The sequence below is a fragment of the Typha angustifolia genome, chromosome 7 (assembly GCF_048772165.1).
Source record: "Typha angustifolia cultivar Huaian chromosome 7, ASM4877216v1, whole genome shotgun sequence".
Taxonomy (NCBI): Eukaryota; Viridiplantae; Streptophyta; class Magnoliopsida; order Poales; family Typhaceae; genus Typha; species Typha angustifolia.
Window position 1 is genome coordinate 17,342,658 of NC_133245.1, and position 27,705 is coordinate 17,370,362.

The following is a 27,705-nucleotide window of genomic DNA, read 5'->3' on the forward strand; positions in this document are numbered from 1 at the left end:
TTCGTGGCCGTCGGATCGATCAGTTCGGACTGCTCCAAAGTTTGACTTTCGAACGGGTCGGATCCGGGTTCGGTTCTCGTCCTAAGGGCAGAGGATGCTCTGCAATGCTAGTTGTAGGAATTTTATAAAGATAGATTTGGGGTTAGTTGTACTTGGTCCATTGGATGATATTGGGGGGATGTCTTTGACCCTAATAATACTCGCAATTTTATAATAGAAGACAATGAATCAGGGCGATCGTGATTCAATTGGATGTAGAAAATACTAATTGCTCAAAAATCCTATGGGCATTCATTTCATTCATAGCTAATGCTGAGTTAGGCCCGACGTGGCTCTCAAATAAATTAATTATGCGTTTCCTCATCTTCTCAGCATAATTTTCTCGAAAGTTGTGCAAAAATATATATATATATTTTTTGGATTCAAATGAATTGGATATTTAATAATTACATGTCACTTGTAGATCTTTGAATAAGGTATTGATGTAGCCAATGGTCAAATCCTACCGGTAAACAACATAAATCAGGGTTCAATTCTCTCCACATACACACATATATATATATATATATATATATTAAGGTTCACATTTGGTAAAGCCTAGGTAGTCTAAAATTGACTTTCATAGTCGTTACTTATCAGATTCAAGTACAGCAAAACAACTATTGTGACCTCTTTATTAGGGCTTCACCCTCTTCTTCTTTCTCTCGCGTCGTCGCTGTCTAGACGGATTTATCACTAATAGTCCTTTATATTTCTTATGTAGCCACCTAACTACAAGAAGAGAGTGTGGTCTCTCTTGCATTTGGTTTTTTTTTTTTTTTCTATCTCTCTCTTTTCTTCCTCCTTATCTTTTTTTTTTCCTTTCCATCCTTTGACACCGACATTAAATACAATGTTACAATCGGCTTCTCTTCCTTCCCATTTGACTCCTCATACTCAGTCAAAAAGTTGGCCATACTATTTCCTGGTGAGTCACAATAGTGTGAGGAATGCCCTCCTCTCGTATCTCTCTCTCTTTTTAGCAGCCTCTTTCTGATAAAGTGGATCTGAGCTTGAGTGGAGTGACACTCCTTTCCCTAATATTTTCTTTTATCACTTTGGCAAGGGACTCAACTAATTCTATCGGTGTAGGGTTTTGCGGTGGTAATAAGATTTTTACGGCTACTCTCTCGCCAAAAACTTATTTCAAGATGAGAGTAAACCTTCCTCTATTTTTTTTATTACATGTGATTTTGGTGATAATTCATACTCTTATCTTTCTTCATTAATCTTCTATTTATTTTATTTTTGGTGCAGGATCGACCTTGCCTTCAAGATCCGTAACGACCGTGATGAAGGTCTAGTTAGCTATCCTGGTTTGCTGGTGTATTTGAGTATTATTTTATTTAGATCTTGTAAGTCCTCTAGACTTAATGCCTACTATTTTCTGATTATGTCATTGGTGGGGCTGCTACAATCTCTCTTATAAAATATGTTTGGAATTAATGAAATAGTAACCATACGAGCCTTTTCATTAGAAAAAAAACAGAAAACTATCAGTCTTTCTTTTCTAATATAGTTTTAATCTAGAACGTCAATTATAATTATTATCTTTTACTACGACAATTCAGGTCCTTACTGAAGGCTGCAGGCTGCTCAGTCCATTTAAACGGGCCAAAGATGGGCCCACCGGGCCCAAATCCCGTGAAGTTGACACGATTAGGTGTAGGACTGTAGGTTGATCAGTGATAGAGAAGAAGGCAAGAGACAAAGGAAGTGTGCAAAGCAGAGTGGGGCCCAGGAAGAAGGGAATACCTAAAAGCACCAACTCTTGGCATCATGAGACAGAGGAAGGAGGTGGTCGGCTATGATTGCTCCCATGGAATCCAGCAGCCTTGACAGCAAAGCCGTGGGCTTAACTGCAGGTGGATGTCTCCTCCAGTGTTTGTTCTTGTGTCCAACTCCTCTCTTTTTCATTAATACCAATGGCATTTATCAGATTACTTTTTGTTTTCTTCTTTCTTTCTTTCTTTTTCTTTATTTTTTTTTTCTCTTTCTTATGAATTTCCAATGTTACAAAGTGAAATCTTATTTACACACACACACACACACACACACACACACACACACACACACACATGATATTAGGAATTGGAAACAAGCATTGAGGAGAAATGCATCATCCACTAAGATGACAAAAGAAGAGATGGTCGATTACCTTTTGCCAAATGCCATCATGAAAAGATCTTGAGCATTGGATCTCTTCCGCTTCTGAGATGTAAATTTGGATCCTGAGTGCCTTTCTGCCACTTGATTCACCAACCTAGGGAAAGTGATTGACCCTTGATGATAAGAATGTCTCCAATATGATTTGACAATCCAACACAACTTGATGAGAGCAAAAGCCGGTTGTGGGGCAACAATGACTCTAATCCTCTCAAATGATGCTTGTATTGGTGTTTTCTGCGAATTAGATCAGTAGTAACAATACCAACTCAACCTTACAGACACAACCAGTGAGAACCCCTCTTCACATTGTGTCAGTGTTTCAGTCTGCAAATTCGTGAATCTCTCGACCTTTTCAAACTTGGCACTTTAGATTATTCATTTCTACCTAATATAAATGTCTGAACTAGTCATAAGTTTTATCTTTATTGGGCTGTGGTAAAGAAGAAGAAGAAGAAGAAGAAGAAGAAGAAGAAGAAGAAGAAGAAAAAAGGTAAGAGTGTTCAACTTTAGGGTGTTGCTTTCAGACCGAATTAACAAAGATATAAACAACTCTTTGAATTCCTGAACAGAAAATATTTGAAGTACCTCACAATTGGAAGGAACTTTATGCACTTTGCCACCTTCTCAACTCAAAGAAAAAAGGAAGTGGAAACTGGAGGAAGAGATCAAACTACCCACTATCTCAAGATTCTTTGATGCCATAAATGAACATGGAGATGGATCTTGACAAACATAAATTTCAGGAGCCGTACTATTCGCACCTTCATGCTTTGCTTTGCTTGACCTTCCATTGTCTCCTCTACTTGGCCGTGTATCACTATCTAGTCTTGTTTCCATTACACCATCATGGTATCAACTCATAGAATGCTATTTAATAAATGACCTTCGTCAAATCTTTATATTATTCTAGTGTGGTAATAAGTCACTGTCAAGAATATTTCCTCATGTCTTTCTGCATCTCAGCTAGAAAGCTACACCAGTTGTTGAAGTGAAGTTTTTGAAGGTTTACTTCACTTGGGGAGTCACTTACTGTGGAAGAATTAAAACTATTGAGTGAGTGAGAGCGAGAGAGAGAGAGAGTGAGTGGAAAAGATAAGAGATTGAAATGGAAGTCATGATAGCTTTCTTCGGGAGGGCGGTCGAGTGGGGGAGAAGCGTCGATGGAGGACTGTTTGGATGTATCCCCAAGAGCTCATCATGATCATTTCACAAAGCCAAGGATCGATGGCTAAGTTGAGGAACAGATGGACCCCCTTCTTTTTACCCTCTTAGTATTCATTCATTCTTCCCAGGAATTATATTCCAAGTGCAAATGGATAATGATACTTCCATAAGCAATTATGGCAGATGCCAATGACGATGACAATGAAAGCAACAAGTGCAGTAAAAAGTGAGAACCTCTTTGTAGTCTCCTAATCAGTTGGTTTCTCCTTGTCTGCTAGCTTTTCAAGTTCTTGTACACAGTTAACTCTTCTGAGCTCGTCGCAAGTTGCGATTAATATTATTTGTTATAATACCACCAATGTTTTATGACTCTAAATTTAAACCAAAAAAATAAAAATAAAAGAATGGCTTCATATGATGATCTGAAGAGCTTTTCAGAGGCTACAATTATAGAATTCTATCTGTTGTGAGAGAGAGATGGATTCACACCTGAAGCATTCTGCTTGAGTGCATGTAGAGACAGCACGCATCAGGAGCTCAGTCCCAGTGTACGTTATATAATTTCGATGATCGAATAAGACAAACCAAGCTGCTATTTTCTTATGGGAAAAGAATTGGATTCCATTATGTTGCCAGAAACTTTCCCTTTTAAACTTTACTTTCTGTTTTTTTTTTTAAAACTTTACTTTCTGTAGAAAAAAAAAAAAACCCTAAGGATATTAGATATTGGTGGGTATTTTTATTTATTTATTTATTTTGGTGCATAATCTTCAAATACGAATCAAAAGACTAAACTTAAAAAAGTAAAGTTAAGGTGAAATCAAATGTTACATAGTTCTAGAAGATGATTACATTTACACTCAAGAGAATGAATCCTCACCATTGGAAGGATCATACAGGATACATATCACAAACTAGCTAGCGTTGGTATATGTCTTGTGCTCTGACATCGACCTGAGAACAAGAAAAGATCACTGTTAACATCAACAGCAACTACTAGTAGAAATACTAATCATTAGACAACTACTGCCACTGTGCATGTCTTCTCTGATTGACCACCACAACGAAGCAAAGCTCCATAAAGTGCTCAAAGTTTTAACCGGCACTCGTGGTTAATTGCTGTGCAAAGCACCAGAAGACTCGCCAAAGTTACATGTCTCACACCTTCAGTCATTACAAAAGCATTGTGTTAGAGGTTATAAGAAGAAGAGGAGAAGACTATACTCTATAGTAATAGCCATTAATTGCCTGATGGAAGGAAGGGACGGAGTTGGAGTTCCCAGCTGCTATCCTCTAATGCAGCAGCAGCAGCAGCAAATGGATCACTTTGGGCAAGGAGAAGGAGATCTCAGTGGTTTTGGTTTAATACATGGAAGTGATCATCCATACCAAGCGCAGACTACTGCTGGCCTTTCCTATCACAACAATGCCATCATTTGTGAGAAACCTGCTTCACTGTCCTCCTGGGGTAATGAAGAGGTATATATCTATATATGCTCATAATATACTTGCACTTTCTGTTTGTATGCATGGGATTCTTCGTCTCTCTCTAATTTTTTAACACTATGATCAAATACTATGATCAAAATAAACAGGTGGGGACCTCAGAGATCAAAGTTGGAAACGATCAGACTAGCTCTTGCAAGGATGGTGCTAATTCGTGGTGCACATCTCTAATCATCTCCATTTATATATATATCATCTCTCTTCGTGATCTCTTCCTGGTTGTAAAAGGTTCACGTCTCAAGTAGGTGGAGGAGCTCGGCGGCGGAGAAGGGAAAGGTGAAGATGAGGAGGAAGATGAGAGAGCCAAGGTTCTGCTTCCAGACTAGGAGTGATGTTGATGTACTAGATGATGGCTACAAGTGGAGGAAGTACGGGCAAAAGGTTGTCAAGAATAGCCTCCATCCAAGGTATAACTTCCTATTCTCTGGAAAATATAAACTATTTATCTGCGATTTTAATTAGTTGCAAGTGTTACATATGTGTTCATTTTAATCTTCAACAAAGCGTAACAGCAGTGATCCATCTAATGTGGTGACTTCTAGGCTCTCTAGATGTGTGTGTGTGTGTGTGTGTGTGTGTGTGAGAGAGAGAGAGAGAGAGAGAGAGAGAGAGAGAGAGAGAGAGAGAGAGAGAGAGAGATCTAAGTCCTCACGAGAACCCTAAAGAGGACTGAGAAGTTGAATCTTGAGAGAAACAACTAACAATAGAGGGGGAAAAAGAGTGTCTTTGGAGGTGCTGAACACATGAACAGCAAATTCTTCCACTTAGGGAAAGAAACAAGAATGAAATCCTTAGAGTGATGCCAAATCTTCTCATCTTGTACTGTAGTTCAATCTTTGCAGTTTGCATCTCTCAGAAAGGAAACAGGCCAAGGAGATGAGCAACTGGACTTATTCCCTTCTTTCCCTCTCTTTATTTCCGCAGTCGGGTTTGAAGTAGTCTTCTGAAAATGATTGGAACTTTGATGACTAACGAAAATAAGAGTTAGTTTGACCTAACTTCTTAAAGTCTCAGTTCTCTTTTTTTCCTCCTTCTTAGTACTTTATATGAGGTAACCGTTCTAGGAAATGCTTAGAGATTTAAGGAAATTCAAATAGAACATCTTTATGGGTGCTCCCAGAAATCTGATCCTGGAACGTATTATAAAAATCTAGAATGGAAAGCTGAAGAAAAATCCTATCATAAACTGGTAAGAAGGAACTTATTTTTTACACTATGTTGTCCTAGCGTTTCAAAATCCTAAATGTCCCAATGATCTTGTAAGCACTTGATCTAAAAGTGCTGGAGAGAGTAGTTCATATTAACAGTACTCAGAGAGTTATACTTTTAGTAGTGTAAATATGATACTAACTATATATTTTTGGTGTACCATTTTCGAAGAACAGCGAAACTAATGCTCTTAGACAAGCTTTCTAAACACGAGAACTCTATGTCAACTTCTTATTTCCCTTGATTTCATCGCATTGCACTGGATCTGATAGATCTATAACAGTTAGAAAAAGACATAATCTTCTTTATTTGAAAAGATTGTGTGCTTATAGCCAGAAGGATACTTTTTCATATTATTCTTTAGCTAGATCTGAAGTATATGTTAGCAGAAATTATGATATATCTTCCAACCTTCTATCCATTTCAGTTAGTACTTACTTTTTGTGGATGCTGCCAAGTGTACAGTATAGTATCAATGCTAGTATTGCATGCTCTCTCTCTCCCTCTCTCTCTCTCTTTTTCCTTCTTTGTTTTTTTTATCATTAGTTCTTTCGAGATCAGTCTCTTCTAGAGTAAGTACATTCAGAATGATCAGCAGCCATTAAATACTTCAAGGTGATGGAGAATAACAAAGTTAGCAACTCTTATCTATCAAAGTAATAGTATCTGCATGATATATAACATATTTAATTAGTTCCTAGAAAAAGAAAAGCTACACATCTTTGATATTAGTTACTGCTATTGTTGCTGTTCTTGATAGATTAACTCTATAACTCTCTACTAGATTCTGTATAAGATTAATAACCTCTGACTATATTTGATAGCTTATAGTTTCAAAATAATTTATCCTTCTGTATGCTTTTTTTTTTCTTTGACAGAAGTTATTATCGCTGCACTCATAATAATTGCCGAGTGAAGAAGAGAGTTGAACGTTTGTCTGAGGATTGTCGTATGGTGATCACCACATACGAAGGCAGACATACCCATTCCCCATGTGATGATACAAACTCATCTGAGCATAATTGTTTTAGCTCTTTCTAATTACAAGTTAATTAATTATTATTCTCAGTTATAAATATTATGGATGGATTTTGTGTACTACGACCTTGTGAAAAGAATTTGACATCATAATTATCAACTTGAAGTATTTCTATTATATATATATATCACTCTCTCAGTTTTGGCTAATATATAAAGAAGATTGAGTAATTAAAATTTTGGATGTGTCCCTCTCCAAGATGAGATGAAATATATATATATATATATATATATATATGTGAGATTTTACATAATTGCCACTTAAAACTTACAAAAAATATCATAATTCCCAACACATTCCTCAAAATTTCATAATTACAACTAAAATATTTATGCTATTTTAAAAAGATTTTTGACCAAACTAGTTATGTTCCAAACTTCATTTACTAAAATAGACTGCCCTTTAGTTAATTACTAAAAGATGTGTATTTCAGTATAGCACTAAAAAAAAATGCTAAACTTATAACCGTTTTACTACTATGGTAGAGATGCTACTAAGATAAATATTTTAAAAGTAAAGTTTTAACTTAAGTAGTTGAAGCACTACTTAAATGGATTCGGACAAATAAAACGCTAAAATGTTCAGCATCTTAGTGTTAGATAAAAACATCAAACTAGTTAGCAGTTGGGCAAATTTTGTTATATAAAACACTTATGAGTTCAGCGGACAATTTATTTTGGTAAAAAAAATTTGTAAGAGTTCTAGTTTGGTCAATCACTTAAAATTGTCATCCCTATAAAAATTCTCACTAATCATGAACTAAATAGTTTAAAAGCAATCCAATATTTTACCTAATATCACAATAAAAAATAACTTATTTTGATAAATATTTCACACTCTAATTATTTACATGAGTTTGTTAACTTTAATAAGAATATATTATGAAAATTCTAAAAGCAATTATGATAGAGTCAATTATTTTTGGTAAATGGGTCACATATTGACTCAATTGAATGAAATTTTCGTATACTTTCAACTTAATCATTTAATTCCTTCTTAGTCAAAATAAATATTATTTTTTTATTATATTTAACTAAATCATAGGTCAAATTATCCTCATTAGAGATAATGTTTAGAAGATTGGATAAATTTTTTAAGACATCTAAAATAATACCAATTGAATTCAAAATAACAAAAATATAATAAATATGTTGAATAAAATATATTGATAAGTATTATATTTAGTTTCATTCGAAAGTTGATCAAATTCTCTAAAATCTTTATGTCCAGTGAGATCTTCAAATTCGACATTCATTCTATCAAATATGATGAAAAAAATATAATAGTTATATTTTAGTCGTGATTAAGTGTTAGTTAGCAAAAAATATGATATTTAAAAGTTTTCAGGTAAAATTACATAAAAGAATCCTTTATTTTTTTCATGACTACCCCTTTCAAACCTGCTGATTTATTTGTACCTTTTCTAAATTTTATGCTTAATATATATATATATATACTCTTTAAAATCTTTTATTTATAATGGATGCTTTTAGTTTCTATAAGATAAAATATGAATTATCCAATAGATGAAAAGATAAAAGATACCCTCCCTGATAGCAATATATTTAAAAAAGAATAAGAATAACTTTTCTTACTTTTGTTGTTAAAAGTTATTGCTAGTTATTTTTTATGCCTATCCATACAAAAACAAGACTTCTTAAAGAGAAAATGTTCAAAAGTCAAATGTTGGGTACACAACAAAATATCAATATTAGAAGAGTATACACAAATTAAAAAAAATTAGAATGGTTTACATAGAAAAATAATAATAAATAATTATCAAATACCAAATTAATAATAGGTTTACAATCACAAAGGAGAGTTATTTTCCCAATTTCATGAATTTCCTACAATTGGATTTGTAGAATATCCTTTCACCCATCCAACCAATTGCCAATTGGCAAGCCTTAAGATGCAAGTAAAGGTCGGTGGTTTTGGCGGTAAGTGGGTCAACTAAGAAACGTTAGTTAAGTAGAGATTATTTTTTTTAATTATTTTTTAAGGCGAGGAATAAAAACTTAAGTGTTAACTAAGTATAGAAGGATAATTAATATATTTACCATTCCCTTCTAATTACTCGATTAAAAGAATTTGCTTATTTGTTAAAGTAGAATTAAAGGGATGGGACGCAGTCTTAGACTCAAAGTTAGAGACCTTCAAAGTTTTTAATGCAAGATAATTAAGTTAATCTTCATGCTTCAATAGCTAGAGTCAATTTTGCAAATGTAAGGTGGATAGAAAAAGTCAGTGAATTATTGATGTAAAATATTAGTTATTAGATTTTGAATTTAAATTACATCCTTATGAACTATTGCTTATTTTTATATAAACTTTATTATTTATTTATTTTTGTCATATGTTGACTCTCTTAATAATATAAACTCTCTAGAGATATCACTTTTGTTAACTATTTATTTAATTTTTATGTGAAAAATGTTACATGAGAGAAAAAAGAAAAGAGAAATTGAGAGTAAAATAATCATTTGATATTAGATAATTAAAAGGGTTAAATACTTAAATTTCATAAGAAATAAATAGAAAATGTCAATGAGAAAATGGGCAATATTTTCACATTAAGTTATTTATTCTAGGGAGAAGGTAAGGGATTTGCTGGGTGTGTTGACCAAATTAATTTCCTTTTCTAACCATATTCGCAAATATAAATCAAAACTCGAATTATTCTTTTATTTATGAAAAGTTTGTAGAAAGATGGTTCATTTAAGGATAGGAATCTAATTTAATTTGATACCAAATGTAAAGAGGAAAGGCATCAACCTTTGAAGTTGATATATATAGACTGACAACAAATAACCAAGGTATGAAAGAGCAATATAAATCTCAGACATTTGATTAAAGAAATAGAAGAAATAGTATAACAACCCTAGAGACAAGTCTCTCGTTCGGCCAAGTATGACCGCATCCTAAATGGTAGCATTAGAAAGTTGAGTAACATAGGCAAAGGCAAATCAACATCCCCATGGCTCAATCTACACTATAGTAGACATGACAAATGTATACCTGCAACACAAAATATATAAATCCTAAAATACAAAAAAAAAAAAAAGAGGGAGATGTAGTCAACGGCGGAACAACTCTAAATGCAACATCTCACGAAACTATAAAACCCTAATCAACAAAGTAAGGCTTTGAAAAAAAAATATAGGGGCATCCATAAATTGCGATAGAATCCAGGCAAAAGTGATCAAGCTGAGGAATGAGAGAAGACTTGAGCAGTCGAAACTAGGCAACTATTGCATTGGAGCAATGGAGCTTCATGATGTTGGGGGGCGGTCACAAAGAGGAGAACTCGGTGCTTGATTTAATGGCGAACTAGAGGAGAGGTGATGATTGGCGGAGTAAGGTACATTTTGGTCCATAATTGCTAATGTAACTATCTAGTAGCATTATTTTGCAAATTATTGCCCAAGAGAGATTTTTGCAATTTAATTACAGTTGGTTTTTTAATTGATAAAATTGAGCTTTTAATATTGAGTGCATATATCTTCTATACCCATTAAAACCTACCAATTAAAAAACAAAATGTAATAAAGTTACGAGTAGCCCAGCCAAGAGGTCATAAAATAAGAATAAAATACCGAAAGCCATCCCCACCTTATTCTATTCAACTCTCCTCCCTTTTCCCCACCATTAAATTGATTCTCCAATGGCCTTCTCCCTTCCATTGGATTTGTACAGATATCCATCTAGAACCCATCTGACCCTATAGATCTTTTGGGGTGCGTTCTCTCATAAGTCCATTCTTCCTACATCTCTCTCTCTTTCCTCCTTTCTTCCCCTTTACCTTTCTCTCTTTCTCTCTTCTCTCTTCTCTCTTCTCTCTTTTGGGTCAGACTGGATAGGAGTAGAACACCAACCGAAGCCTTGACTAGAGTTGTCTTCCCGGAATTCCCTTCTGGGTTTTGTAGCAGAAGCCTCTCAAAGCCTAGTGATATTAGTTTAATAGGCGACAGGGATTCATACAGATAGAACTCCTGCTAATTTTGTTGAATATTGGTGTAACAAAAAAAACTGATTTTTTTCATCTTTTTTTTTTCCTGCTAATTTTTGTATTGGGATTAAGAGGGGGGAAGAGAGAAAGATTGCTTTATGGGAAAGAATGGACCTTGCTGTCATTGTGGAGTTACAAGTGAGCGCTTATTCATATTTTTCTGATGAATAGATTTGTTTTATTTGGATCTTCTTCCTTCCTTCCTTCTTTCATGCATTCCTGAGGATATCTGAATGATAAAAATTGAACCTTGATGCATTTGGGGTGTAAGGTGTTTGATGTAATGTTTCCTAACTTCCCTGAAATATCTAAACTTTGATTTCTTGGATTTTTTGTTGTTCAGTAAGCACGATTTCTTGGTTTGCAATTTATATGTTATGTGGTCGTCAAATATGGGATTTCTGAAGGGTTTGAACTCCGAATTCTGTACTCTTATGAGTTCTTCGGTGTTCTTTTATCCTTTCTAATTTCTATATAATATATTGTTCTTCCTAAATTTTGAATCCCTGTATATTCTTTGAACCATGCTAGCAACATTTAGTAACAGATGTTACTTAAAGAACATTCAAGAGAAATTGAGAAGTTATGAGATTGTGCTGTTCTGCTATAGTTTGTGGCTGAGTTGCAGTAATGCTCGAGGACAATTGTTTATGTTTTGCCTTTCTTTTCTTGATTAAGATCCACTTGTTTCTGGGTAGTAGTGTATCTATTTCTTCACCTTGAATTGCAGCCTGTTCTTGTTTTGTAAGTTATAACATGGAGAATATTTACTAACTTGGTCACAACTTCCACATGACAATTGTATGTATCAGATGTGGTAGAATAATTTCAAGAATCACTCTCTGTACTAGTTCATGCGCGGGGTGCTTTCATCCATGTTTGTCACACATTGTGCTTTTAGTATTGATTTATCTTAAGTAAATACTTTATTATGGTGGCACCTGAACATAACTTTGTTTTAAGTACTTCCACTATCATTTTCATGTGTAATTTACATGCCATTCATAACCGTCCTGTTTTTATTGCCTGCAAATAGAATGTATAACTTTCAACAGTATGTTAGCAGAATCTTTATGCGTTTGATTTTCAAATTTTAGCATAGTCTACTATCAGTGGTTTAGAGTGCATGAATGCTACAATAATATAGCACTTTTCTACTATGTCACCATGTTCTGTGTCCTGTAATATCATTGGACTACTAGCTTACTAATTATGGGAGAGAACTAATGCAACAGGTACTCCTCTTTGGCGGAATGGGCCGCCAGAAAAGCCAGTGTTGTGCAATGCATGTGGTTCAAGATGGAGGACGAAAGGTTCATTGACAAATTACACTCCGCTGCATGCTCGTGAAGCTGTTACTTCTGCAGTAGTAAAAGTTACTAAAGTGAAATGTGTATCATCCAAGCCCAAAGAGCAGAAGTTGCTCAAGAAAAAGCAAAACAACATCATACTGGAAAATGAAAGTGAAATGCGATTTTGTGATCAGAACTTCCAAAAGATCATTGAGGGGGATACAAGCAATCGATCTAGTTCTGGATCAGCAATATCATACTCAGAGAGTTGTGCACATTTTGGAGCTGCTGATGCAAGTGATCTGGCAGGTTAATAATTTCTCCTATCCACCAAATTTCATGTGCCTTGGTAAATGGTACCACTTTCCTTTGTTGAGAAGGATGTGCATATACTAGCCGATAGCTTTGAGAAAAGGAATGTGGAAAGATGAGTTCATTAAACTATAAATAGGGACTTGAGGATCACATCCTTGAACTAGCAAACCATGTGTCCTAGCATTTCTTGCCTTTGTGGCTGTTCGATACAACGTCTTGTTATTCTTTGTCATTCTGGCAGTAGGCTTTGTAAAACCCTCTTGTAACCAAAAGTTGACGCATAGACTGTGTATATATATCAGCTGCCTATGCAAATTTATGAAAATAGATTTTGTAGGCCCCTCTCATCAAAAAGGGGAAAAAAATTAAAGGTGAATATCACTAAGATAAATAAGAACAGTGTTCTTCCTCATCTTCCTCAGAGCTGCTAATTAAATTTTATTATATTCTCATAGAAGAACACTTTCCATGGATTTACTTCTATTTTCTTATGATTGTTCAGAGACTCAGAGTGCATAACTTTAGAAGATAAAAGCAATGACCAGAAATTCTTTGGTTCTTATTTCTGTAAAGTGCATTTTCACCACTTTGATACGCCAAATGTGCATCAAGTTCGATGCTTATCATTTGTCTAGCTTGATAAAAATTAATTTTCCATTATGAGCTCATGTCTTTTCTGAATATGTGCACGGATGATTCGTTAATTGCTATCTTGGTCTGTAGTAGCACTAAACAAGAACTTATCAGCGATTGCTAACTTGATATCTAAGTGATAGCCAGTTTTCGATCTTAGATGCTTAAAGCTTCTTCATTTAGTTCTATCATTGTTGTCAAACTTTTCTTGTAAAATAATTTTCTGCAATCTCCTTTTCTCAGGTTCAGCACAGTCAAATGATTGGGAGTCACAACTTCCATCTAGAAAGAGGACATCTGTAAGTTGTCGTAGACCCTCTTCTGTTGAAAGGCTCACGAAGGATCTGCACTCCATAATGCATGAACAGCAGTCATCTTACCTTTCTGGATGCTCGGAAGGTGACCTTCTTTATCAAAGGGAAACACCAACAGGTTCCTTTGAGATTGGCTATGGTAGTGTACTAATTAGACGTCCAAATTTGAAACTGATAGAAGAAGAATCAGAGGCAAGCTCATTTACTGTAGATAATAGATTGTATATTACTGATGAGGCCTATTCAGGGCCAGCATCTTTTCCTATAAATTGTGAAACAAAAGGAAACACGGCTGCTGAAGAACATAAGAAGTCTACAGCACAAGTGGATCAAGATAATGCTAAAAGGTGCCTTGAAGTATTATTTTTCCTAAAATACTTTGTTTTTGCAGTTACTGTTGATTAACTTCTTGTTCTCTATGGCTTGGATTTTCTCCTTTGCAGGGATAAGCTTCATCGAAAGCTACTGATCCTGCAAGAAGCAGATTCATCTTTGATGTCAATAGATATAAAGGTCGGTTTATGTTGCTTAATATCCACCTAAACATTCATCTTTTTTTTTTTTAATCTTAAAAGTTTTCGTTAGTTGATATTCTTGAGAATCTATTGGCCATAAGATGTTAGCTTCAACAAACTTGTCCAATTGAGCTTACTATGCGAGTTATTTGTGTTTTGGCAGGATATTGTTAACTTTGAGAGTTTCATGAAGTATTTTACATATGAGGAACAACAACAATTGCTGAAACATCTTCCTACTACAGATACTGTGAAACCTCCTGAAAGGTTCTCTCGTTCTTCTGGCTTTACTGATCTAGTAAAGATAAAACAGCTGTGTCATTACTTATGGTGTTATTTTGTTATGACTGCAGTCTTAGAAGCATGTTCAGTACGTCTCAATTTATGGAGACTTTATATTACTTCCAAAAACTGCTTGGAGAGGGAATTTTCAGTCTATCATCTCCAGGAGCAAATACTGAAGAACGTAGAAATTTGAAGAGACTTTTATTACATAGTTCAACAAAGTCTAAGTGGGTGGAGTGCTATAAACAGCTGAAGGTATGAATTGGTTGCCACCTAATACTTGTATTTTAGATGTTCAACATAATGCCTCGGATGTGGATACATTTGCTAGTATTATATTATGGACTCCTTGCTCTGAAGTCACAAATATGGACCTGCCTGATTTTTTGTGTTTTCTATAGGAGAAAAATGATAGACAGATTAAAGGACAGGAGATAGTAAGTGGGTCATTTGCTGCAAATTTTAACGTGTCACCCCTCAAGAGGCCTTGTAGTGGCCAAAATCACAGCTATACAGGTTTCATCTTCTCCCAGTCCACTTTTGGTGCAAATTTAAGCATTTGAAGTATTAGGAATTAGGCCCGTCGTGCATTACTTATTGCTCACACACTGAATTCTTGCATTAAAGGAAGACACAGTTATAAACTGATTCATTGTTATTTCTGAACTCCAGAGCTGAAAGGCGCTATGAGAAGCCCTAAGAGAATTTGTAAACATGGGAGCATGGATCTACCGTCGAGAAGTTACTCTCAACTGAATTCCAGCATTGCAGCCTCTGAATTCATTGACCCAAGGAGCTTCTTTGAATCTCCTCCAGATAGGAGATTCTCACTTGCCCTTTTAGAACAGATTGATGACAGTTCTGATCATGACTTGCTGCTGGATATTCCTTGCAATTCATCATTTCCAGAGGCAGAACTTCTATACCATCCCCTGAAACAGAAACCAGTCACAAACAACTCCCGAGCAGAGAGTGGAGTTGCCGACGTTGAGGGGAGTCTCTCCAGTTATCAATCTTCCAATTTCAGCTAGATTACCCCCAATAACATCTTCCTTTAACAACTTAAAACTTAAAATGAGGTGTTCAAATGGTTGGGTGATTGTAGCTTGTGCGCCTTCATCTTTTAGTTTTCTACAACGATACATTTGCCGACTTTTAAGAGAGCTGGATCAGATAGTTGCCTTTAAATCAGCTCGAGTTTGTTCTTTTGTGTATAGCTTGGCAATTTATTTGTGAAAAGTTGGAGCTAGAACTTGTATTTATTGCCAATAGAAAAAAAAAAAAGGTGCTTGGTGAAAGTGCAGTGTGCCTAGGAGCTGTCTGATATGGAGATCAATACTTGCTTTGTGATTTATCTTATTTCTGAAAGAGGAATGTTTATTTCTGGAACAAATCATTTGTTTCTTCCCCTGCTAAAATTAGCGATTTTCTTCATTTTACACCATGCATTATGTGTTTATTGTGATTTGCACTGTGCTTTAATGAACACAGATACTTTTTTCCAATAAAATATCAAAAAGCACCCTGAACTATGATCTCATAAAAAATATTAAGGGTCAAATTAGAGATAGTGAAAATATAGGGTGTAAAAGTGGAATAATCACATGGTGCAGGGTGTAAAGTAAAATAATCAGATAATATACGGTGTGAAATGAAAAAAGTTTTAAAAGATTACCAAATGGATAACTCCTCTTAAAAGGGATAAATCTCCCGCTTTTCTCCGTCAAAAATCGAAGCCTCTTATCCGCGCGACAGTCATCTCTCCTCTCCTTCTAAGTTCCAACTTCTTCGAAGTTCGAGCACATCGAAACCCTAGAAAAGATGCTTCTTCGTTACCAAATCTCCCCATCCCCTCCTCCTCTCTCCTTCCTTTCTCCGTCCTCCACCTCATCCCAACTACTTCTAGGGTTTCGCTCTCCCGTCGTCCTCGTCAAGGAGGAGAAGAAGTGGCCATGTCTTCAGATACGATGCTCGTCGGTATCGAAGGTGCACAGCTACGGGACGGTAGACTTCGAGCGGCGGCCGGCGCTCAAATGGAGTTCGCTCTACCGTCGGATCGCGACGATGGAGAGCCAGGGGCTTCGGTCCGGCGACGTGCTTGACCGGTGGGATGAGGACGAGAGAAGGCTCTCCAAGTGGGAGCTCTGCCGTGTAGCCAAGGAGCTCAGGAAGTTTCGCCGCTATAGGCTCGCCCTCGAGGTAGTCTTACCTGTTTGTTTCTATCTCCTTGATTACCATTTTGAAATTTTCTCTCTCTCTCTTTTTCGGTATCTTTGGGGTTTGAATCAGTTCTTATAATTTGAAAATTTAGAAATGTTTGGTGATTTGCCACTTCATTTATTGTGTGACTGAGTAGTTGTTGATATTACAAGGGATGAGGTAACTAGAGAATTGGTTTTGAGCAGATGTGTGTTTCTTATGCTTCTAGACTCTAATTTCTAATGTTCTTCGACAAATAGCTCATTGTCTTCAAAAGTATAATTTTATGGATGCATGGACACTTTTGTGGATATGTTGGCCGTCAATTGCTAAACTTTCAAGTGTAACTTCAAGGACAGTTGACCATCAATAGTGTGACTTTATTAGTCAAAAAGTAACATCGATGATGCAGGGATCAAATTGGCACAGATGTTATACATTTTTGGTACTGTGGATATTCCATAAGATGGTTCTACTCAGAGGCTGAGAATGCATATCATTTGACCAGAATATTAGGCAGCTAATTCTAGGTGCATAGGAGGAACAATGCATGAAAATTATAATTTAGTAGTTCTAGAAAACAAATTGATTGTGTGTGTCTCTCCAGTTATGAAATTTAACATCATGCTTGATTACGTATCTTAAGGTGACAACAAATTTTTAGTTGATGGTGGCTAACAAAATTCAGAACTACCAACTCCAGGGGAATTAGTAGGATTTATAGGTTTTAAGCTAAGGTTTTAGCGTTTCATGGAGCAAGAAAATGAGGGTTACGATTCACGGCTAATTTCTTTGCTGTCAAAACTCACAAGCATATTTCTTAATAGCAATATCTGATCCTAGAAAGAGATGGCCCAAAATTCAGGTTTGCGTATGGTGGTAGCTCTAGCCTCTAATAGGTGGAGCAGTTATGGGAACATCAGGCAGCCATTGTAGATCATTTAGAGGATGTTGGAGGGACAGTAATTGAGGTCTCTCATTGCCTCTGTAATATCTAGGCTATGCAAAGATAAAAAAAATCATCTTGTTCTTTCATTAAGATATGGGTAATTTCTATGCTTAGTTGATTTATTTGCAAGTTTTTCTCTGCTTTTCATCTTGGGTCAGAAAATTTTGATTTTTGCTTCCGTTTATTTTCATTTCCTTGTTCCTGTAAGAAGAGATTGTCAAATCTACATTTAAGTTATTGCTTTTCTATAGTCAAGTATCACAGGCCTTTCACATTTGAAGTTATTCCATTTATATATAGTCTTTCTATTCTGTTGGCTTTTATTTTACTGTATTACTTAATTGTCCCTTCTATTTGTATTTTTTTTAGATATATGAATGGATGACTGCCAGAGGAGACCGATTTACATTTTCAGCTAGTGACATGGCAATTCAGCTGGATCTGATCGCCAAGGTATATGGTATTTCACATGCAGAAGAACACTTTTCCAAGCTTCCTGATACCATGAAGGATAAACGTACATATGGTGCTCTTCTAAATGTTTATGGGCAAGCAAAAATGAAATCCAAAGCAGAAGCGATCGTTGAGAAAATGAGAAACAATGGATATGCCACTGATGCACTTCCATTCAATGTGATGATGACTCTTTACATGAATGTTGGAGAGCATGACAAGGTCATTAGGATCATTGATGAGATGAAGGAAAAGAATATTATGTTTGACATATACTCTTACAATATTTGGATAACAAATTGCGCAGCAATGAAAGATGTAGAGGAGATGGAACGAGTGGTAAGTCTGATGACTTCAGAGAGCAGTATCAATGCAAATTGGACCACTTACACCACACTCTCTACCATGTACATTAGACTGGGCAACTTCGAGAAAGCACAGAGTTGCTTAAAAGAGGCTGAAACAAGAATGACAGGTAGGGATCGGACACCTTTTAATTATCTTATTGGTCTTTATGGCAGCATAGACAAGAGGGAAGAAGTATATCGCATTTGGAACAAGTACAAAGCAACTTTCCCGGCCATCCTGAATTTGGGTTATCAGTCCATGCTTTCATCTCTGATCAGGCTAGGGGATGTCGATGGAGCTGAAAAGCTTTATGAGGAATGGATGCGCAATACGTCTAATTATGATCCCAAAATATGCAACATTCTAATGGGTTGGTATGCTAGACAAGGGTTTGTTGGTAAGGCCAAGCATGCTCTTGATCAATTGATTGCAAAAGGTGGAAAACCTAAACCAACCACATGGGAAATCCTTGCAGAGGGGTACATCAAGGAGAACCAAATACCTGAGGCATTATTTTGTCTGAAAAAAGCTTCATCAAGTGGAGGTGTAAACAACTGGAGGCCAAAACGAATAAATGTTGCTAACATCCTAGCACTTTGCAAGCAGGAGAATGACATAGAGAGTACTGATGTGGTACTTGACATATTAAGAAGTAGAGGATGTCATGATAAAGCGGAATATAAGTCATTGATTGACACGTAAGCATTATCAAATGCTCAAGGTTGAGACGAGCTCCAGAATTATGATTAGACCTGAGATGTTGGGACTTCATTTTTCTTTTTCTGGAAGGGAAGGCCCTTATCTGTCCATTTGATATTCTTCCTGACCGTAGAATACAGACAAATGTGCTGTCTGATTGATGTTTCTACAGTTCAAAGCTGGAGATACGAAGGTGTAAATGTGCCATGCTTGATATCCTTCAGGCTTGGTTCTACTAAAAGAAGCTAGCCCCTGACAAAAAATAAAGAGGGCAATGATCATGTCCCACACCATTGTACTATACTTTTAAATTTTTCTGAACTCTGCTCGAGGTCATCTTATGTTGTTTGATGACAGATGATCAGTTGTTCTATTTCTGAGATATCAGCATTTATGATGTTTTTTTTTGTAAGAGCGAGTATACATTGCAGAATCAGCTGCTCTGATATTTCATCTCTCTTAAGTACCAATGCCACATTGTTTGCAAGATATCTTCTTGCTCCTCTCTCCACATTTATTGTCATGCATTAGGAGGGCTCAAGAGTCAGAACGGCTTTCTTTATATGGTTATGTTGTTTCTTCAGAACTAACATGCTGCAGTGGTCAGCATCTGTAGATTTAAACGGAATCTGTACTCGAATGGGGCCTTGAAGGTGCTTTCATGATTCTCTGAAAGGCAGCTTTTGCACAAGACTGCAACTATCATGATGCACCATCATTAACTTGGTATATCTTCCTATCATGTAAATTGTATCCAATATTTGTGATCTAGAATTCCTTTTGCCATGACGTAAGTTCAGCTGTTGATTCACAAGGTTATCATGTTTGCTTCCTTCTGTGTGATGTCACCAATGAGCAGTTTGATTCCCATGTGATGTCCACTTTCTTCTGCTGCATATTAACCGACATTTTATTCACAGATATGTAGAGTGCAATCTAACTTCTTTTTCTGGTATGTTTCTAAAGTGCATCAATAGTCATAAATTTTACAAAATTCTGCTATTTATGGTTTGGTTGATTTCATTGTTAATCTACTAGTAAATTTTCATTGTACACTAGGTGTAATATGCAAATTCATGTGTTGCAGTTTGGTGTTCAGTTAAACTATACTTTCCCCCTCATCATGCATGAATTTATGTCAATCATATGCAAAATTATTCTTTACATCCACAGAATCATCACATGCTACCTCCTGTTAGAAACTTAGAATAGATCTGGTAGAATATATCAACATGGTTGTGATCCGATACCTATCAAATATTCTTCTGATCAGGAGTGTTACACCTCTGAGTTAGCTTTCTGACAAAGTTCACACTTCTCTCTCAAATTGCTTTGATACGCAAGGCATTGCAATTTTTCTACTCTACATGTTATTTGTCATCTCTAGATTCTAGACTACAAGTTGCAATAGAGTAATGCATGAATACTGACCCTAGCCAAAGTGTTTGCAACCCTTAATGAGCCCTACTTTATACTGCAAAACCCACAAGCCACAGTTTTCTTAGGTAACAGATGATTTGATCTGGAAAATATTTGGCCAAATGGACACGCCACGTGGGAGACCATAATTGAAAAGCTTAAAACAAATCGAGTAGTTGGGGTGTGACATGCACAAGTGTGCCCCATATGCATTGTCATATACTCATGGCCGCCTTCTGCTTCTTCTAAACAGGGACTTGTTGAAGAGCTCAGCCTTTCCCACCACAAGTATTGGAAGCATGGAATCATAAAGTTTTTGGGCCACACCGACACCCCTTGGTATGAGCTCCTTTGGCTTCTCTGATGTCACCCCTGAGGGTTAGTGTAAGAAGGGTGAGGACCACACTATGAAAGGGTCCCATGAGCTGTGGTATGCCTCAACTGTCCCACTCTCATACAGCAACTAACATTGTTCGCTGATCTATTACTAGATGGGTGGGCCTCTCAACTTCAAGACCCCAAGCAATATGCACCAGTTCCTTTACTTTTTCCTATATTTCTTTTTTATCACAGGAAAGCCGAAGAGACTGTGCTTAAATAGTTAACGAGGCTTATGTTGTATGAGTATTGACAGTAATATCTAACGGTAAGTATTAGTATTACGATATTAACTCTAAAAAGTTGGTAGCATTAGACATGGTAAGATCTATACCTTTGAGATATCCTGAGAATTATATTCGCAGCATAATTTGTATTGCTTAGCCGAATTTTTTGGTTGACCATTTACAGGATGTTCTGTTCGGGGGTGTTTGCCCACGTGGTAGCCACGTGAAAGGATTCGTGCGTAGGAGTTGTATACCGCGTTTTACTCAGCCGAGAAAGACGAGTACGCTTTCCTTCCCTTCCCTTCTCTTTTACCAAAATAACAGCTAAGGTAAGGCATCCTCTTTTCCCTTTTCCGATCCTACCCCTACCACACCATGCCAAATTACCGCCTTATAGAGTGGCGTTTGACGTAAGAAAGTTGAATGTAAGGGGTATTTTGTAAGGCATGAGAAAAATATTAACTTGGTGGAGGTGGTGGTAGTAGTAGTAGTAGTGGGGGCCACCTCATCATAATAAAGTTCATCTACTGCCAGCTAGGATGAAGGCCAAGATGACAGATAGACCTCAGATAGTGCTGTAAAGTGTGTCCTTATTCTCGATCCTATTCCATTCTATTCTATTCCCCCCTCTCTTGCTTTTAATTGTAGAGGTAGGAGTAGAAAACATTATTCTAGTGAAGATAAACTCTATGTGGATAAGGGAGTTGGGATATGATTAGGACCTCCTCTCTTTATAATCTTCCTTAGTTGGCAAGAAAGATAAATGCCTGGAGAGAGTTGCTTATCCAAGTAATCAAACTGAGGTTGAGAGGATAACCACATAGTTTACATATGAAATTTTTTTGAGCTCCTATATCTATAGAAGTGTTGCCGATGTGCAGGATTTTCTAATTGATAAGTTAATGACTGATATATATATATATATATATATATATATATATATATATATATATATATATATATATTATGGTTTTGCTCATGTTAGGTCAAATTTATGGAGAAATCACCACAAATTGGTGGGCAAGGATTTAAAAATTTAAGAGCCTAAATGTTATATATGGATTGGACAAAAAATTGACTCTCTCTAGATACCGACACATTTAGATTTCACTAAGCTTTAGCTAATATACCAAGTTATATAATCTAAGCTTTAAGTCGTGTGCATCGCTGAGCTATTATTTCGAACTAAACACTACCAAGATACATCACGTTGTAGAGATGCACCTTCGAATTACAACACTGTTAAATCATAATAATTATTTGAGGTTAAAATCGACCCTACAATTTTATTGATGGGGAGATATCTACTAACTTGGTCGATTTTGATCAATATAGCACGTTAAATGTAACCTTAAAAAGTCTTGCTAATTTAGCATGGATTAGATACAACTATAAGGTCGCATTCAGTATAGAAATTTTATTTTCCCTTATGAATTTGCTTGCAAGCAAGCTGCTTGCTACCTATTTGATTCAGTTTGATTAGATATAATAATTGTAACATTTCGAAAAATGCTAAGTTGACATCATCTAGAGCTCCACGTCAAAATTGCTCAAAATTTTGCTACATTAAATATACAGATGCATTGACGCGTCCATATGCACCGAATTAAATTAAATTTCTTTTTAATGGACAAACATGAAGACTTCCCCAGGATCAACTAATCATATTAAGTATACAAATTAAATTTAAAAAATTAAAAAATTAAAAAAATACTCCTCCAGCTTATTATTTAGTTCTCCAACTTTAGGTGTAGCAAATCAACAAACAAAAACCTTGTCTCCTGATCAACAAACATACATAGCCCTTTTTGCAACCAAATCGTTAATTAAGAGCCATATAAAACTTTGATTATATCATTGCATGTGGCCTTTACCATTTTAATTAATATTAATAAAGTTAATCACATGGTCACTTGCCAAGCATGCATGATTTCTTGCAATATTTTCGTTAGAAAAAATATGACTGAGAATTTTGAAGTATAATTAATTATTTATAAGACCATAATTATCATTTTACGTTCCCACATTACCCATCACAGTAGACGTGGTAAACATACTCCCATGTTTAATAAAAGTAAACGTTTTAAAAGAAAATTATTCTAAGGACATTTATATTTCGCACCCTGTCCTGTGTGTTACAATAACCACATAAGTCAGGGTGCAAAATGGAAAGTTACGTTGTTTTGATCCTTATCGTACAAAGCATGCATTAATTGTATAATCCTGGAAGGTCCTTTTACCTGTCGATCTGTTGGACTGCGGAAAGGCACGATTCCGACCACCGTCCTGGTTCATCTCCAAAGCTCGCAACCCAACCCAGCACACTAATTAATATCCCTTCCAAATTAAGTAAATGACTTCACCAAATCGAAATTATTCCCAATCTAAAGTCCAAATCCGTACCCAAATCTTTAAAATCGATAACCAAATATTAGGAGTTTCCATTTTCCAATAGTTATAAATAAAAAAGAATGTGCGGGTTTTTTTTGTTAATATTTAGGTGGTAATATGCAAAATAGACCCTAAGATATAAAATATTGGGATGGAGTCATCCCTTATTTTTAATTAGCTACCTTTCTCTCTCTTCTTCCCTCTCCTATATATTTCTCTTCCCCACTCTCATCCTTTTTAACTCTTAAGAATAAAACGCTTGCTTAGTATTAGTCTTAGTCCTCCTCCCTTTCTTCTCCACCGGTTCTCCTCCATTAGAATCCACCAATGGCGGAGCTGGTGGAGGATCCCAACTCGATCCCGCGAGTCGTGTCCATCCTCTCGTCCCTCCTCCAGAGAGTCGCGGAGCGCAACGATGCCGCCCACCGCATCCCTGCGCCGCACCACACCGCCTCTGCCTTTCATGGCTTGACGAAGCCGTCCATCTCGATCCGAAGCTACCTCGAGCGCATATTTCAGTTCGCCAAATGTAGCCCCTCGTGCTACGTCGTCGCGTACATCTACCTCGACCGGTTCTTGCAGCGCCACCCCACCGTCGCCGTCGATTCCTTCAACGTCCATCGGTTCCTGATCACCAGTGTCATCACCGCCGTCAAGTTCGTGGATGACATGTAAGCTTATCTCGGTTTGATCTCTGCGGTTTACTTGATGTTGGTCCGTTGAATTCTTGGTCTTTTTTTGGATTTTACAGCTGAATTCCTTTGTGGGTTCTTGAAATCTTAAAGAAAAACTTCAGATTTTGTGACTAGGGTGTTAAAAAGTCGATATTTTTGTTCCCTAGCGGGTCTTTGAAATCAGAGGATAGTGGAATTGGTGAAAGCCCAGATAGAATTCACAGTTACTTTGCTGATATCTTATTGAAGATCCCAATTTCGCTTCCTTCTTTTTCTTCTTCTTGGAATTCTGATCCCTTCTTGGTCGCACGCAAACAGATATTCTCACCTGCTTGCGATAATGCTTATCCGCTTCTTTCATCTCATCAGATAATTTCTGAAAAGCTGAGCCAAGTGTTAAAGCCTCAATTAATTGCTTCTAGGAGACTTCTCGTCTCCTCCTGCACCTGTCAACCGAGAAAGTAGTGGGCGTGTCTTCAAAGGAATTCCTGCATCATTCTAATCTGAAAGGTGGAGAAAAATCTGAGGGTAGAATTGTGATTTCACCTTTCTTGGCTTTTGGGTTATTTTAGGTCAATTAAGAAGAACAGGGATTCCAATTAGGTTCATCTAATTAGCAACCAAGTGCGAGGAAGAGTGTTGGGCTATTCTGCTATTCCATCCAGCCACACATGCATGAATGGGGTCCCATATCTGCTTTCCTCTCACCTTCATTTGAAATTGAATTAATGCAAGTTGCGAGATGGGGCCAATTTGTCAATGATTTTGAGTTAAAATTGGTGATCATTTTTGTGATAGGAAGATTTAATCTGCAGTAAAAATTTAAATCATTGTCCATTTTGAGAAGTCATTTGAGGGAATGACATGGACTGGGTGATCATTTGGTGCATTTAGTTGGATGTTTGGTGGTTTTGATGTTCCCCTTTAACTGCAAATGAACCAATCATTGGACTTACAAGATGCATCCAAAGAGATATGAAGAAGATAGTCATAGTACGCAAGACAACTGGCAGGTGAATTGTTTGAAAGTTTTTATTGCTTGTGACAATTATTACTTATTAGTATGTAATTAGAAATCTTCTCTGGCTATCCAAACAAGTCCTGTATATTAGTAATAAATGCATTGAGAAGCAAGTCAAGCGCACTACACATCACAACTAAGTTTGCTCTTGAACTTCATTTCCTTTTCGTTCTTTCTACTTAATCCAAGTTTTATCATCGCTCACGCTAACCAAGATAAACTGATGTTTGTCAATATATATTAAGTCTTTTTTTTATATCTCTTAAGAGGTGTATCAATTAGTTACCTTGTCAGATCATAGATTGCCTACATATACCAATCATTTTCAGTTCATTAATTAAGTCAGAATTGACAATTTGACATGTCCAATTATGTTTGTTACACGTAACAGGAATTTGACAATCTATACTGCTTTCATCATCAAGGGCTGGACATGGATTCACTAGTTGAGTCTTTCTTTAGCTAGATCTAATATTGATTGTTACTAATTACCGCATCTGCACAATTTTTTTTCTTCTTTTTAGATGTTACAACAATGCATACTTTGCAAAGGTTGGAGGGATCAGCTTGATGGAGATGAATTACTTGGAAGTCGATTTCTTGTTTGGCGTCAGCTTCGATCTAAATGTGACCCCCGTAATCTTCAACTCCTACTGTTCCATTCTTCAGAGTGAGATGCTGTACTCAGAATCACCCTCTGCTCCTCCAAGGTTACATTGCTGCTTGTCTGAGGAAGAATCCAGCAGTTGCCAGCATCAGCAACAGTTAGCTGTCTGAGATGTGCTTCCTTACAGAGCTCAATAGTGGACAGTGATCACTAGTTAGTTAGATGGACAGACTAATACTCTTTTGTTTGAGGTCTGTTCCTTTAGATTCCAACCCCTTCTCATGTGGAACAAAACCTACTGTCTTCTTATCATCTCTCTCTCTCTCTCTCTTAAATCTTGGCTTACTTAGATTAGGGGACTTTGTGGTTTGCTGTGAAATGGGTGTGTACAGACTTGTTTCTTATCTTCTAATTGAAAACATTTCAAATCATACATTGTGTTAATTATTTACTCTCAATTCATATGGCTGTAGGACATTGTGCTAGCCACTATCCTATGCTCTGTCATCATAGTTGGATAGCAATGTTGTTGGTGGAGAGAAATGAGTAAGATAGACAAGATTCTCGGGATGATTAGAGATCTAGAGGCATGTTATAAGAACATGGGATGAGTGAATAAAAATGTATATAGAAGTCTCTCATCATGGCCTTCATGTAGGTCATCCTCCATTGTTACATGTGTCATGACAACTCCCCTTCTCCTACAAAATTTATATAACAAAGCTCTACTTGTGGTGGTGACCTGGAGAGGGACATGAATGTATAGTTCTTGGCACTTGCTAGTAAATAAATAATAAAAAAGAAAGGCAGCTGAACATTAGGATGCCATGTGAGCTTTAAACCCCCCCCCCCCCAGCATGCATTCCCACATGAGCTTCAACCTTCAAGCCTGTGATCCACTCTTTGTGCATCTGGCTTGAGGGCAATGCCCAATTATTGAAAGGGAAAAGAGACTGTTTGGTTCCTTGTGAAGGTGGAAAGAAATTTTTTTTTTTGTGCTTCTCAAGTTTCTTTTCTGGTTGATTCCTTGTGCAATGACAATAGGATTGGATGTGATTTCCAAGTTTGCACTAATATATCTTATCTTATTGGTAACCTACTCTTACTATTTGTTTCTTGTTGGTGCCTCAAGAAGAAAGCTCTTTGGAAAAGGACTGTACATCTTATTTGATTTGGATACCCCGGAAAAGTGATTCTTTAGAAATAATATTGTAAGAATTTTTTCTTCTTGCAAGAGGTATATATATATATATAATCATCTCTTGATGTGCTTAAGCCCTTTTGGTTGGATCCAAGCTGTGTGATATAATTGGGCTGGGCTTCGTAACCTGGCCCATAATTGACACCTTCTACAGCGAAAACAATCCATAATAATAATAATAATAGTCGTATATTATATATATCATCTCTACCAAAAGAGAATTATTCAAGCTAGTACCACCACTACGTAGAGTAAAGGAAACCAGCTCAGTTCTCACCATTAGCCTTCCTCGGCCTTTCACCGTGTAATCCACTACGCCAGTTCCAGTTACTACCACCACTACCATCGCCGCTGCCGCCACCGCCGCCGCCACCGCCACCACCACCACCACCAAATCCGTGACCGTATGACGAACCCGACCCGGTCCCATACCCAAACCCGAATCCGTATCCCTTCCCGTTCCCACTCTGGCTCTGGCCCGAGCCCGACCCGAAACCCCACCCGCTTCCCGGACCCGAACCCCACCCCCAGTTGTACTGCCAGCTCCCCTGGGGTCCGGATCCGTAACCGGATCCGCTATCGCCGGTCCAACCATTACCACCACCAGCAGCACCACCTCCTGGAGGCGTTGGCGGCATCTGCGCCGTTGG

The 27,705-nt window shown here is 36.8% G+C and overlaps 3 protein-coding genes across 4 annotated transcripts; all 3 read left to right on the forward strand.

Moving 5' to 3' along the window:
• The first annotated feature begins 1,787 nt into the window (after window positions 1-1,787).
• Window positions 1,788-7,174, forward strand: LOC140763631 (probable WRKY transcription factor 12). Of its 2 annotated transcripts, none has more exons than XM_073101910.1 (5): window positions 1,788-1,904; window positions 4,272-4,851; window positions 4,968-5,035; window positions 5,124-5,285; window positions 6,966-7,174. In XM_073101910.1, the coding sequence occupies exons 2-5, from the start codon at window positions 4,624-4,626 to the stop codon at window positions 7,126-7,128; spliced, it is 621 nt and encodes a 206-aa protein (XP_072958011.1). In that variant the 5' UTR covers window positions 1,788-1,904; window positions 4,272-4,623; the 3' UTR covers window positions 7,129-7,174. The 2 variants fall into 2 exon arrangements, with proteins under 2 accessions (XP_072958011.1, XP_072958012.1); XM_073101911.1 differs by having other exon boundaries at window positions 4,968-5,032.
• Window positions 7,175-10,804: 3,630 nt separating this feature from the next.
• Window positions 10,805-19,164, forward strand: LOC140762621 (uncharacterized). The gene is given in 10 exon segments (XM_073100493.1): window positions 10,805-11,273; window positions 12,371-12,736; window positions 13,619-14,036; window positions 14,133-14,202; window positions 14,368-14,471; window positions 14,558-14,744; window positions 14,891-15,005; window positions 15,162-15,518; window positions 16,267-16,688; window positions 18,007-19,164. Coding segments are annotated over 10 exon segments (3,237 nt in total). The 5' UTR covers window positions 10,805-11,233.
• A 4,620-nt stretch (window positions 19,165-23,784) lies between these two features.
• On the forward strand, window positions 23,785-26,285 carry LOC140763692 (cyclin-P4-1). Its single transcript, XM_073101992.1, has 2 exons — window positions 23,785-24,223; window positions 25,772-26,285. Exons 1-2 carry the CDS (start codon window positions 23,880-23,882, stop codon window positions 26,022-26,024), a joined length of 597 nt encoding a protein of 198 aa, XP_072958093.1. The 5' UTR covers window positions 23,785-23,879; the 3' UTR covers window positions 26,025-26,285.
• Window positions 26,286-27,705: the final 1,420 nt, after the last annotated feature.

Coding starts and splice junctions, on each gene's coding strand:
- LOC140763631 (XM_073101910.1), top strand. CDS start 4,624: ATGGAAGGAAGGGACGGAGTTGGAGTTCCCAGCTGCTATCCTCTAATG. Junction 4,852..4,967: donor CCTCCTGGGGTAATGAAGAG/GTATATATCTAT, acceptor CAAAATAAACAG/GTGGGGACCTCAGAGATCAA. Junction 5,036..5,123: donor AAGGATGGTGCTAATTCGTG/GTGCACATCTCT, acceptor CGTCTCAAGTAG/GTGGAGGAGCTCGGCGGCGG.
- LOC140763692 (XM_073101992.1), top strand. CDS start 23,880: ATGGCGGAGCTGGTGGAGGATCCCAACTCGATCCCGCGAGTCGTGTCC. Junction 24,224..25,771: donor GTCAAGTTCGTGGATGACAT/GTAAGCTTATCT, acceptor TCTTCTTTTTAG/ATGTTACAACAATGCATACT.